We start from the raw sequence: 14,587 nt of genomic DNA on the forward strand, positions 1-14,587 counted from the left end.
TATTTCCTTGACGACTCCACTCGTATTTCCAACCGTAACACATTCAGAATATATTTAACCACCTTTGAGGCTGCACTGTCTCTTGCTTTTCCTTCCATTCCCCTTCATTTTTCATCTCTCATTGCAACTGCAGGTTTCCTTCTTGCCCTCCGCATGAGATTCTTCCCCCTTCCGCCACACTCCTTCACTGCCCCACCTCTCACACATGTGCATGCTCCATTCCCCAATCACCTCAGTGCACCACTTCCGCCACCCTCAACCCCAAGGCAGATAACAGCGCAAAGAGGGGCAACCAGAATAGGCTCCAAATAAGGGGGTGAGGGGTAGAAGACCCTTGATCACCACAGGAGCTGTATTCCACATTGTAGTCACTCATGCTGCCTTCAAATTCCCCCAGCAGCAGTGCATGGCTTTGATAGACCAGGGGGAAGGCTCACCCTTCCCAGCCTGATGAAATTTCAGAGCAGGCAGGGAAATCAACCTTGGTAGCCTGAGGCCAACACCTGACCATTGGTTCCTCAGCTGCAACAGGAGAAGTTTTACAACAGAGCTGAAATGAGAGCTGCTGTCTCCAGCATAGTGCAATCCACACAGTAAAGCCGGAGGGAAATCAAGTGCAAGTGCAGGGAGATTAAAACATACGTGCCCTTGAGAACTGAAGCCCACTGCGACAGATCCAGGGCAGGACCTGGGAAGGGGCCCTGCATTGAAGCCTACACACTTGTACACAGACATTTAACCGTCACGCCTGCAAAACAGAGTCTGGTTTTCATGTGACTTTAGCACTAACGAAAGATTCTGGCTTTACATCTCTGGAGATGGTTCTTATGCAGAGCGGGTATGGCATGGGGACAAGATTCTCCTCTATTATCCTGCCCCTGAAAGGATCCCTTAAGGAGCAGCGTGAGGGGTGGGCTTCAGTCTCCATAGCCCCTTCAGTCCATTGTCTTACATTGCTGAGAAGGCCAGCGAGAACCACTCCCCAGGAACACCTCTCTACAAAGAAGTGTACTGAGCAGATGGGCCCTATTCTGATCCCGCTTTTGCTAGTGCAGTGCCAGAGTAACTCCACTGAAGTTACATTGCTACAAATAAGACCAGAACTGGGTTGTGTGAGTATAAATACCAATAGCAGAAGCAAGACTATGGGCAAGAGGCATTTCACGAAAAGCAGCCAGGCAAAGACATTGCCTCAGTTATTAGCCCCACTGCAGTCCCATCCTTTCAAAAAACAACTTTGCTTCTAAAGATACCAGGCTCAACCACAATAAATACTTGGCATTCGTGTAGTGCCTCTCGTCCAAGTGTGTATTATGTTATTGCATAGCTTGGGAAAGTGAGGCAGAGGGCAAGCGACTTCACACAGCTGATAGAGCTGGGAAGATCAGACTCCCCACAGACCTACTGCCTCTGAGAAGTAAGTTGTTACAAAGTGTGCCTGGACTGTGCAGTTTGCCTGGAGCAGACTGAACAGCTTGAGTGGTATCTAGCCTCCCTTTTGAGACTGCTGGAGAAGTTAGTACTGTCACACCCTTCTGTAGGATTCCCTTTCCCCATAAGCATTTGCTAGACACCTGCAGCACCATCTGATTCTGGCTCGTCCAGCTCGTGAAAGCCAATACTAAATGGTCCATTTCACATTATTGCTGGTGTTGAACTGTTGTCTATCACAAAGCTTGACTGCCCAGGCCAGGATTCCCAGTCCCTTATTGCAGGTTAGATACAGTAGTCTATTCAGCACAAGGTTAATGAGGTGTCAGATGTCCATTGGTTTTCAGGGGCACAACCCTGCCACTCACACTCCTCCAGGCATTGTACTTTTTCAACACTTTTCTCCTAGCAAAGCTGCAGATTTCGATCATGAACCCCAGGGACACTATGTACATAGCCAGGCCTCCAGCCTTGAGTAGCCATATGGGGCTGGATGAGATGATCACAGAATACATGATCTGGCCTCCCACCCCAATCCGCAGCACCATAAAGAGAGCCACAAAGGAGAAATCCACCACTTCCCCAATGAAGCTATGGTAGCGCCCGGTTTCCCGCAGGAACCAGCGAGCCTGCAGCAGCGGATTGGTGATCTCGCTGACAAAGACAATGGCATTGATTTCGGTGGCTGACTTGCCGAGCCCCAGCACGAGCACCATGCCACCAATACTCAGCATGTGATGAGACAGCATGAGATCTCCTTCCGTCTTGAAATACATGAACCAGCTGAGGTCAAAGATAAAGTAACCCAAGGTAAAGCACAGCACACGGACCTGGAGAGGTGTGTTTGGTGTCCCTGAAAGGAAAGACATATGCATTAAACTGAAAAGAGAGACTCCTAAGGGCTCCATTTCTAAAAGCTACACAGTGGACACATAGTAATACAGTTCACTAGATTATGAAAAACTGTGGCTGCTTACTCAGTAGATCTGCTCTCTAGGGTGTATGCAGAGTCTGAGTTGCCAATTTGAGTGTGGAAGACACTCACCCCCAGATTTACTACTTCTGGGTTCCATTAGCACAGCAGAACCTACATAGCTCAAAGAGAGCCGAATGCATGAGGCAAAGCTGACTTCGTTAGTAGAACAGTTAGCTTTGCAATTGGAGTGAAGGTATATTCTGCCAATGCAACAGCATAGGTGTAACTGAAGGCAAAATCTCCATAGCGATGCACAAGTCAGAAAGAACCCAGCTTGACTCTCAGATCTCAGGTTAAGTCTGCAGGCAGCTGGCAGGTAGAAAGATATTTTACCTTGTAAACTTCGCAACTATGACTAGGAATCGCTGAAAGACAATGACCTTAAATAAATAAAGGAAGACAAAACTAAGCAAAAGACCCAAACTGTCCTCTGCATCCTGGGCTTGTTGGATGGGAGGGATTTTGTCCATCAAGAGCCCCTCCCCCCCAGTCCCCTTTCCCCATTTATACAGTCCCAAGTGTATAGCCCTAAAAGTCTACCGTGCTGCACACACTAATGGTAGCAGATGTTTCGGGGTCAAATTGAGAAGGCACGGCCTGAAGAGGGGGAATGAAGGAGTGTGGTAGCCCACCAGTTCCTTTAAGCCACTTAGCAACCCAGGATGGACTCTTAAGGAACTACCAGACAGAACACCTGTAGTGCCATACGCTATGGACCCAACTCCTCCCATCCCTGGCATACCCACATAGCCCTATGCCATGTTTGTGCTGGAGAATTCTTCCCTGGAAAGGTGTGGGATATGAATGGCCTCTAGAAGCCGGCTTGGAAAGATCAGATTTTTAATCCATAAATGTCGATTTCACTGTACAGCCACAAACCCACCCAAATATTTCCATCAATAATAATTGAAATTTACAGATAATCAAAGCAAGAAAAATGCTGCCTGAGAACTTGTTAGAGTCAAAATCCAGTGATTTAGACCTCTCAATTAGGCTGGTTACAAATGGACCTGTGAATGAATAGTTCAATCAACAAATCATTTCTGGATTTAGGATACTTATTTTTTATATCTTAACATGTGACATGGACACTTTGTAGGTTTTGCAATATTGTTGTAGCCATGTTGGTCCCAGGCTTTGACAGCCACAAGGCGGGTGAGGGATCTCTTTTATTGGACCAACTTCTGTTGGTGAAAGGTACAAGCTTTCAGGCTCCACAGAGCTCTTCTCCAGGTCTGTGGGCCCTTGAGCTCTGTGGAGCTCAAATGCTTGGCTCTTTTAACAACCAAAGTTGGCCAGAAAAAAGGTATTACCTCACCCACCTTATTCCTCTGTTTGTGTTTTAACTTTAAAGCTTGAACTCTTGGAATCTCAACTTCTACTGTTATTAAATAATTACCTGACTTCCCTACATAGTTGCCCCCAACTGTGAAAATTTAACATTTATAAAAATACAAAAACAGCTTAAAAATGAACAATTGATATTACCCACCAAAGTTAATCAACACTGAATTCTACCAGGCCTATTTATAAGCCACCAGAGCAGCAGGGTGGCGCACGGGAGAGGGCAGAGTCTATCCCCCCTAGAGACCTCTCTCAGTTTAGGGGCCTGAAACTTTAAGTGACAGTCAGGCATCATCCTCACGCTAACAGCAGGAACCCTACTGACCTCCAGAGGATGAGCGAGGCATGCAGGATGTGGGATGAAGTCAGAAATGAGAGTACAGAAGGGAGTTTCTTTATTCTTGATGAAGTCTAGAAATGTGCACAGCTCTCTGCCCAACAGCTTAGCCAAGGCCCTGCCCCAAGGAATTTCAGCATACTGCTAAGTACAAAAGGGGGAAACAGCTAAAAAAAAAAAAGAAAAGAAAAGAAAGCAAGCTTGAGGATGGGGATAGGCAGTCAGGGATTGAAAGACAGAGAGATGGGGCTAGAAGGTCACAGGGGTTTGGCCTACAGGCAGGCAAACAAAATGAGGTTCCAAGCGTAGATAGGAGCATGGAAGAAGGAGACCTGGTGTAGCCAGCAAGAAATAGCAAAGGGAGCTCTAAGGAGAGAGAACTAATCCTCCTGCACCGATCACAGGTAGGACAGAGACACTGCCTCTTTTCAGTGAGAAGATCACTTGTCCCAGGGCAAAACTCCACCACACATACCTGCGTGAGTTAGAGGCCAGGGGCCATCAATAAGAGCAACGTAGCCAGAGAGGCAGGTGACAATGACCCCATGCATCAGAGAGACCAGCCGGCAGCTCCACTCATAAGTACGGTGCTCATTCCAATAGCAGAAACCGGCGTAGAGGGAAAGCCAGGCAGTCAAGCTGCAGGTCACCTGGAAAATGATGGAGAGCATCATCCTAGAATGGACAGAGAAAGGCGGCTACTGGTGAAATAACCCCTCTAAAAAGATTCTCACCACCATAGTTAGCACTGATCAACACCAGCTGCCACACCCAAGGACTCAGATGGAAAAGACGCACAGAACCATCCTCAACCCTGTACTTTGGTCATCATAACCAACCTTTTTGCCCTCCACATAGCCACTTTGCCAATCAGCTTCTCCACGGGCCCGTTCACCTTACTGAAATTTGAAGAGGTTTCCCAAACAACCACCTCACTCATTTCAAGCTGGCAAACAGAGGCACGGAGGATGGATGCAAAATCCCCATCCCTGCTTTCATCACATCTTGACAGTGTTGCCGCCCCTGTTTTTGCATGGCAGAGTCAAGTGCTCAACACATGGCTGCAGGTCTATTGGAGACATCACCATGTGTATGAGAATGGTGCCTGGAAGCCGTTCCGCTAGGTAACGCACCAACCCACAAAGACAGTCCCTGCCCCAAAGAGCTTACACTCTAAGACTAGAGACCATGGGTGCCTACCACTGACAGGGAAAACACAAAAAAATGACTTTTTTTTAAAAAATTCATCACATGAGACTCACCTTATCTCATCAACAGGAGGCAAAGCCAGATCTGCTACATCCAATGCCTTGACTTCCACCCACTTGCCTTAAAGTTATTAGCCGGCTGCTCTAACAGACCAGTGTCCTCTGTGGATCAGCCAGCATGTTGCCTGAAAAGTAGCTGGGTGGGGATGGTCTGGAGAGGAGAGAAAAGGTTTGACTGCTACAATGAGATAACTAGCCCTCTGCACGATAGTAACCTATCATCAGCACAAGCCACGGAAAAGCCCTAGGTAAGTGGAAGGGTGCATAGGGCAATGGGGACACAAAAGGAGATGGGAATTCAGTGCACGGCTGGGTGCAGACCTATTCTAAGGAGTAGATAGCTTAGTGGGAGAGGCAATTCCTGGGGCTTTCCCCCTTTAGAGCAAGCACAGTCACAGCAAGACACACCACCTGCTTCATCAGGCATTAAAAACTCCAGAGCCACCATGCCAGCCCCATGCTGGCACGGCACAGCACTGTGAGTTGAATGCCATCCCTCTATCCACCACCACCCCCATTCCAGCTCCTGTTCATAGGGGTTGGGGGGGAAGGAAGGCACATGGGGGACCTGATCCAATATCCAGTTATCTGCATCCTCCCCCACTGCTGAGCCAGGAGAGGGATGGCAGCAGCAGTACACTATGGTTAACTTACCAAGAGCCTGGGTATGCCAGGAATCCAGCATGGCTCCCTTGGGGGACACAGGAGAGCTCCTGCCTAGGACAGGCAGAGGCCTCAGCGGGGGCAGCAGTGCAGGCTCACCACTCCCTAGAGAGCTCCAGGAGGGTCTGAGCCCCCAGCCAGGACACAGAGAACAGTCGCTGGGAACCCCAACCCTCTGGGAGAGAACAGGAGTCTCTTCCAGGCAGCCCCAGACATGGGTGCTGGAACTCGGGGTGCAGCCGCGCCCCCTGGCTGGAAATGGTTCCCATCATAGGCAGGGTTTGCAGTTTGGTTCAGTGGCTCTCAGCACCCTCGTTATGCACATTGTTTCAGCGCCCCCAACCCTCTGCATGGCCTCTAACGTGGGGAGCCCCCGCCCCAAAGCGTTACCTGTCTAGTCCAGCTGCCCCCCGCAGCTCCGAGCCGCCCCTCTCCAGCGCTGTACGTCCGGGCGCCGCCGGCCTCCAAAAGCCCTCGGGGGTGGGGGTGGGGGGCTCCCAGCTGGGGGAAGGCGGCAGCAGGGGCGGAGCCGGCGCGGACACAGGTTTCCCCACTCGGGTCAGCAGCTGCTGGCGGGGAGAAGCCAGCACGGCGGCAAAGGGGCGGTCCTCTCCCGACCAGTAGGAATGGGGCTTGGGGGATATCTCCAGCCGGGAGAGAATTAGTTACAGCCCCAAAGGGTGCCCAGATCCGGAGAGCCAGGAGTAAGACCGCGCCCCCATGTATTGATATTGGGGAGGGGGCGGGGAGAAGTACTAATCTCAAACCCCCTCCGCCTATCATGCTCAGATCTAGGGGTGCAGGGTTTGACAATTGGAGACCCCCCCTTCACAGCTCAGAGCGGGAGCTCCGCTCCCTGCCCCCCAGCTGCGATGGGGTTGCCAGCTAATGCGCCCTTTGATCTGGGTTTACCTCGTGCGGTGTTTCTCATTGCTGCCAGGGCGGGGCTTTGGGGTGTCTTGTTTACTGGGCTACATGGGGGGCAGGAACTGGGCTGGCGTCGGGCCGAGGATGGGGCAAGGAACGTGTCCTTCCCCTTGCCTTCTACCACATCTCTCTCTCCAGCTCCCCTCATCCATCCCGGTTTAGAAAGAGAAGGTGAAATACTGGTCCTGGGTTTCAGAAAGGGGGTGGGGGTAGCAGGTGGAAGGAAAAGGAGACGGGGAAGAATGCAGAGAGGGAGGAGTGAGAATGTATCTGCTCCTGGTGGAGAGGTGGGATCTATTGTTATTTTAATACGTTCCAGGAGAGAAACAGATGTAATCACCAGTTTGGTCTGGCTGAGGGGAGGAGAAACTGGGTCCCTCAGCTGGACAGGCACTGGATAGAGCTGGTCATTCATTTTGTCAACTCTCCTTCCCCCCATTACTATTATCTGACTGGCTTTCATACAGACCTTGGCCTGGTATTTCACAGGTAATGTCTACAGATGCCTGGATCCATAAGCAGTTTCCAAAGAACCCCTCCAGCTTTTATGAAGATGTGTTGAAAACTAGGAGCCCTGTTTCCTCTGAGAGCAAGGCCAGTTCACTTTAGAGGTACCCTGTGCCAGCATGGGGCAGCAGCTGTCTGCCTTAGATACTTCAATGGGACCGTGGCACCTTAGTGTCAGAGCTACACTCATGTCTGTGCCACTAGGGTGCTTGGGAGGCACAGCCTAGGGTCCCCGGAGTGCTACTTTATTCTTTTCCAGTGAGTTGTGGGAAATCTTGTCTGTTCTGGGCACAGGGGAGAAAGCATGGGAAGGCTTTGGAGAACTAGCAACACTCAAGTGGTTGAACCTGGGTCCTCACTGCCATGTGGGTGGGTTACAAGCCAGGGTGTGAGCAGCCCTTTGGCTTTGGCCAGTTCTGCAGCCCCACAACAGTTGGGGAAGAGGTTTTGTGTGTGGACAGGAAGGGCAAGGGGCAACACATGAGTAAGAACCTGAGTTAACCCTGCAGTGAAGATAAGTCCTAAGTGACTTGCCTAAGATCATAGAGAAAGTCTGTGGCAGACCAGTGACTTGAACCTCACAAGTCCCAGACCAGCACCCTAACTCTGGGACCATCCTCCCCCTTCCCACTGGGACTTTTAAGGGATCCTGGTGTAAACTTGAGGGGGAATGTTTACTATGGGAGAAGTAAACAAGGGAGTTATCAATAAAGAAAACAAAATAACAAAACTTGAGTAAAGTTCCCACACCTTTCACAAGCCTGCTCAGGCATGGCAGTGTTGAAAGAGCCACCGCAGGAGGGGACCCTCTTGTTAGTTATTAGGTAAACAGCTAACTTCTAGGAGCTGCTTGGGGCTTCAGGTGGAGAGTTTGCAGCCTCACCCATGTGGTTGTGTGAGTGAGACAAGGCTTCTAGGGTATGTCGATACCCAATCACAGGCTGTGAGTGCCGCTGGTGTGCACACACCTGAACATGCTTTAATCCAGTTAGCTCTGGTATGGGAGCAAGAAGGCTGTGAGGCTGCAGTGAGCAATTCCCCAGGATTCTGGCTGGGCTTGCACAGCGTCACAACTTCAGTACCGGAGCTAACAGTGTAGACGTACCTTGAGACCAGAGATTCTTAGGATTTCTTCAAAGTTGGAGAACATCTCAAAGTCTTGGTCCTGGACACCTCCCCTCCCTTTTGCAGTCATAAGAAAACTCCCAGAGCTGCCACAGCAATGAGAAAGTAACAGTAGGGCATAAGAGTTTAAATGTAGTTTTTAGCTTCTTTTAATGCAACTTAGCAGCTGGACGCAAAGAGAAGGGCCAGCAGCATGCCTCAGCAAACACCCTATAGACCACCTGTCAGAGCTCTGCAGACCACAGTGTGGGGACCTGTCTGAGACAAGAGCAGGATCAGGAGGAGAGCTTCCTACAGAAAAACATTTCACACAGAGGAGCTTGGTTCAGGGTTGCCCCATCTCAGTGGTCTTTTCCTCAGAGAGCTCATTAAACATCAGCTGACTACACATGTGTATATAAGCTTGGAGTGGCAGCACACCCAGGCACTCACAAACACAAGACTGATGGGGCTTACCCAGATGTCTTCGAAGCAGAGGCTTAGATGGCAGACAGTTCACTCTGCCCCACCTTCTGGGATTTGGTGATGCATCTGTCCTGAGAGGTAGATGGGGAATGAATCTTTCTCTCTTGTCTCCTTGGAGAGAGGTGCTGGGACAGAGGCTATTGCCAAGACCAGTTTCAGGCATATAGGTTTCTCTGGTCAGCTAGTTCAGGAGATGGTTATCTGAGCTCTCCTGGCCTCTGCCCCTGAGCAGATCTGTTTGTGGACATTTGTCCTCTGCATTTTTTAGATGGTATTGTAGGTGGTGACAGTCAGGCTTGTCAAGCTGGAATTTCCTGCCCTATGCTCTGTAGTCTGGGTCCAGGATACCTAAAAGATCATCCAAAGACCCTGAAGGGCAAGTTTGTTCCTCTGGCACAATAGAACTCTCAACAATAAGAGTAAAGTTCATCTGTGCAGGAGACAGACCCTTCGCCAGGGGCAGCCCAAGACAGTGGAATGACCTCTCCCAGGAACTAAGGACCACACCAAACCTTACCACCCTTCTCTCCACCTGTAAGGTGCATTTCTTTGACCTTGCCTTCTCCAGTATAAACACATAGGGGTCTATTTATTCCATTTTTAGAAAAGCCCATACCAATACAAGACACTCCACTGCACACACTTCTCCCTTTGCAGAGCACATACAAGCAAACAACACATGACTGATGTGTACAAATGTTGCTTAACGCACTACCCAAGGGTGCTCAGAGACTAGAGTTATCAGTGCAGTGTAAGACCCTACATAGGATGGACTAGAACCCAGATCTTGCTGAGGGTGAGCGCTTAGAATTGTTCAGGGAGTGCTTGGGAATAAAAACCTTTCTCCCTAGCACTGCTTATTAAAGAACAAGACGTGTGTTTTCCCCAATCAGTTCAAGGCACCTAAAAGATTCCCTTAGATAGTGTGTGTGTCCATAAACAGAAATGGCCAGTTTTATGCTGTGAGCTTTCCAGAGCAGATACTGTATCTTACTATGTTTATGTACAGCACCTAGCGCACTGGGGTCTTAACCTTAGTGAGGGCAGTAAAGACTAGTATAATACAAATGATAGTATAGAAATACTATTAGCCAGCTTTCTATGAAGATTTTACTTCTGTCTATACTTGAATGGTCATAGTATTAAATAGTGAACATCATTTCGTTTTCATACAATATGTTTATTAGTTTTCTCCTTAACTCTCAGAGCCCACCCTCCAGAATGTACTCATTGGTGGAACTTGGAATAGATTCAATTATTTAGAATAAGTTTTGGAGGTGAAATGTAAGCATGGCTTGTTAGTTTGAAGTCAGATATTGATCTTAGTTATAGCTGCGAAAACTCAGAGCAACTCAGCTTAACTTCACAGTGAGGGTCATTAACCACCGATACAATTTACTTCGGGATATGATGGATTCTTTCTCAACTGATGTATTTAAATCAAGAGTGGATGTCTTGAAAAAAAAATGCCCTAGCTCAACTACAAGATATGGGCTTGATGCAGACATTACTGGGTGAATTTATGTCCTGTGTGATGTAGGAGGGCAGACTAGATAATAATGGCCCTTTCTGGCCTTAAAATGTATGACTCTATAGATTTGTTCTAGATTTTCACAGATGAAAATGAGACTGGAAGCATGTGCTTTGTTTAGAGTCTGTTCAATAAGTTTGTTTTCTGTAACCCTAGCAGTTCCAAATATATGGGAAATTCATCAGGCTAACACTCAGATCCTTAACTGGTGTAAATCAACATACTCAACTAACTTCAATAGATCGATGCTGGTTGATACCAGCTGAGGATCTGGCCCTACATTGCGAGAGTAGCCAACGCAGGTTCAAACATTGGGAACGTAGTGCAGCAGTTTAAAGTGTTTTTTGTACTGACTCTGTAGGCTTGGAGACCTAAACTAGATAAAGGGTCATATACTCTGGAAATTCCACTGACTTCAGATTTGCAACTGTATAAATGAGAGCAGAATTTGGACTTGTCTAAATGGGGAAATTAACCAGAATAGCTCCCCCTTTTATTCCAGAATAAGTATGTCCCCATGGGGAGCTATTCTGGAATAGCCATTGTGCTTTAAATTCACAATTTACCTTAATCTGAAATAACTTTCAGGTAATAGATAAGCCCTTGATTTCTCCTTTGCACACACAAACAACAGATTAATAGACACATATACTGAGTGCCCACCATTGGAAAAGAAGGTCCCCTTTAAGGTGTCTGAAGTTGGACACCAAAAATCGAGGTACTCAAACTCACATGTCACTCTTGACAATCTTGGCCATGTTACAAGATTTTTTTTCCATATCTCAAGACAGTAAAAGTCCCATTGACTTCAATGGGGCCAGGATTTGTCTGTCTTTATTACTTATTATTGATATTATGTTAGTGCCCAGGAGCCATAGTCATGGATCAGTACCCCATTGTGCTAGATTCTGTACAAACACAGGACAAAAAGATATCTGCCCCAAGGAGCTTCCAATGTGTCTTGTAAGTTCTCTAGGGCAGGGATTGTGTGGGTTTCCATGCTTTAAAGTGCTGAACACCTTGCTGTTATTAGAACTGAGTTTGTGGCTTCATTGTTCTACACATAGTAAGGGACAACTGGTGCCCTGAAGAGCTTGGAACCTGAATAGACAAGACAAACAAAGGGTGAATGAATAGAAGCATTATGGCCTCTGTTTTACAGGTGGGAAATTGATGGCCCAAGAGATTAAGTGACTTGCCCAAGGTCACCTAGAAAGTGGCAGACCCATAACCTGAACCCAGATCTCCTGAGCCACGATCCAATAGTTTAAAGACAAGACCCTTCTTCCTGGCTGGTAGCTTTTAAATTATAACATCACTTTCATAACAGTAGTAACATTTTAAGTCTTTGTTTCTCCTGCAGAAAAACACTCAAATCCCATTCCCATGACATAGTTGCTTCCATTGTGTAGTAAAATGAATTTTTAAAGGACCATGCATCCTACAGTGGGAGGAGTTTATGCAGCTCCCTGTATATCAGCGGAGTGACTAACATCTGGTGCCTTTTTTGATATGATCAGAAAACGGTCATCACCTTTGCAGACAGGAAGACTTGTTGGGTCAAGTCACCTCTTTCAAATTACAGAGCAATGTCTAGTCACCTTTGCCACATTTTACATGGGCACAACTGCTGCTTGAAATCAATGGCAAACTTGGCCCAGGCCAAAGTGCTGTTGTCTTTACTCAGAGTCAGCAGCATATGCGGTGCAGATGGATGGCTGGAGATCATGTTTAGTTTTGTCATTAAAGAAATTACCTAGATGTTTCTACCTTTTATCATGCATTCGTGAAGAGCCTAAGAATTAAAGGCCATAATTCTTCCGTGTCCTTTGGGTGAGGGGGAGGAACCTTGTTCCCAAGTTCTGACATCCTTTTCATTTCTCCTGATGCAATTCCTCCTCTCCCAGGGCCTGAGCCTGTGAGGTGTGAACTACCTAGCAGGATCAGGCCTCCAGGACATATGGTAGGTGGATCATTGTAGTCACAGATCCATCAGCCCCATCTCTGGTCCTCTACTGGTCCATCACCTCTCTACCTCAGAACTCGCCCCCAGACTACAGTGCCAGGAGTCCCGCAGAGCTGTAGTGACATGCAGGGGTGCAAACATTCTATAAATTGTAGGGTTTGGTGAAATTTTTCCACTAACTTTCTTCCTTCTCGATGGAAAGCTGGGTTTTTGAACATTTTCATGGAAGGCGTGTGCTTTTAGATTTTTTTTTAAGTTGACAACTCAAAACCCAAACATTTTTCAGTTTTCAGCCAAAAATTGTTGGCTTTCAAGCAGACCATTAACATTTGTTTGCTTGTCTGTTCTTTTTACTCAACATCTCAATTTTCTGCTGGAGTAAACGCTCATTTTCTGACCAACTCTAGTGTTGCATCTGCTGGTCCTATCCTCCTAAACTCAGCAGACTCACTCCAGCTCTGCAGTCAGCAGGAATCAGATGAGATTTCCAATATTGCCTCATTCTCTCATTAACAGTGTGCAGCCATTCCATCCTCCCTAACGTTCCATCTCAGACAAGGCGTGTGATGTAAGATTTTTAGGGCTGTCATTTTCTACCTATTTGTACAGTGCCTAATGCAAGAAGATGCTTACCTATTAACCTCTAGGCACTACCATAATATAAGCGTTTAATAACTTTTGGATTTGTATTAACTCTCTTCCTCAGGATTGTTTTTGTTTTGAATTTGTACAACACTTAGAGTGGGGTCAAGGTCCATGTCTGGGACTCCTAGGTGCTATGATGATAAAAAAAATAATAATGATAAATAATTCTGCAGCCAAAGCAGCTATCGACTGCCTAGCTTGGATTGACTAAACTATTTATGTGAAGCCGATGGAAATGAATCAGGTTAACCACTTAATTATAATGTTGTATGTAATCTAATTATGTAGGAAAGAAAACAAAGATCCTGTATGTGAACAAAAGCAATGAGCACACTCTGATGGTGTATGTATGCACATTTAAAATTTTTATTAAAGTTAGTGTTTAAAATTAAATATACACAAGTTAAGAGGGAAGGTACTGTACATCTGGGGTCCAGCTTGAGTTAAGAGGGATTACAGGTATCAGTTACAAGGATCACGACATACAGACATATCACATAACCAGCAGAGACCCAGATTGGAGTGCGGGAGTTTTTAAGAGCATCAGTGGATAAGTGGGCTCAGGTACACCACCCATGGAATGTATTAAGAGTCCAAGTCAGTATCGGTGTTGCGAATAAGTACATGGGTGGGGTGCATCTCTTGGTTCATCAGGGAAGAAAGTGGGTTATTTCCCTGGTCGGTGGTCTCCATTACTCAATGTGGTATTGACCGTGTCCTGTGATGTGTTCCGTATAAATGTGTCTGGACCACCTGATGGTGTCAGACACCATGAGCAGTCTCATGAGCTGGGCGTAGCGTCACTCAACTCCACACGCTCTCATATATATATATATCTTCCAAAACTAATCTCAGCTAGAGATTATGCGGACAAAGTCTCCATTGGGGACAGCATTAGTACAGGCTGGGTGTCGGTAAATCCCAGCAGGTAAATGTGTATCAAAGAACTTCTGAACCAGGGTTCTAAGCTCCCTGGCACTGAATGGGAAGAGCAGGCACTAAGAATCCAGCAGGATCCAGCTCATAACTTCTGCATTATCTGTCCACGTAAACTTGAGTCCTTTCTCAAAGTGGCGCCCCCACCCCAGGGTTGAAGGAGCATTTTAATGCTGGAGGTAAAAATACTCAGGTTTCCAGCTGCTATCTAAATGTACTTGGAGACACATTCAGATTAAAAAACATCTCTTATAAGCCCACTAGCTAATCAGCCAGGTTACTAATAGGGTGATCAGACAGCAAATGTGAAAAATCAGAACAGGGGGTGGGGGGTAATAGGAGCCTATATAAGAAAAAGACCCCAAAATCAGGACTGTCCCTACAAAATCGGGAACATTTGGTCACCCGAGTTACTAATAATGCGTTAAAGGTGGAAATTTGAAAAGTGCCTGCATGATTTAGGAGC

General features: G+C 47.0%; 1 protein-coding gene across 1 annotated transcript; it reads right to left on the reverse strand.

Annotated features, from left to right (window-relative positions):
• Positions 1–1,745: 1,745 nt before the first annotated feature.
• Positions 1,746–4,762, reverse strand: LOC115637323 (TLC domain-containing protein 5-like). The gene is made up of 2 exons (XM_030538497.1): positions 4,564–4,762; positions 1,746–2,284 (listed from the first exon to the last, which is right to left on the reverse strand). Exons 1-2 carry the CDS (start codon positions 4,760–4,762, stop codon positions 1,746–1,748), a joined length of 738 nt encoding a protein of 245 aa, XP_030394357.1.
• Between the last annotated feature and the right edge of the window lie 9,825 nt (positions 4,763–14,587).

The sequence above is a fragment of the Gopherus evgoodei genome, chromosome 19 (assembly GCF_007399415.2).
Source record: "Gopherus evgoodei ecotype Sinaloan lineage chromosome 19, rGopEvg1_v1.p, whole genome shotgun sequence".
In the NCBI taxonomy this organism is placed as follows: Eukaryota; Metazoa; Chordata; order Testudines; family Testudinidae; genus Gopherus; species Gopherus evgoodei.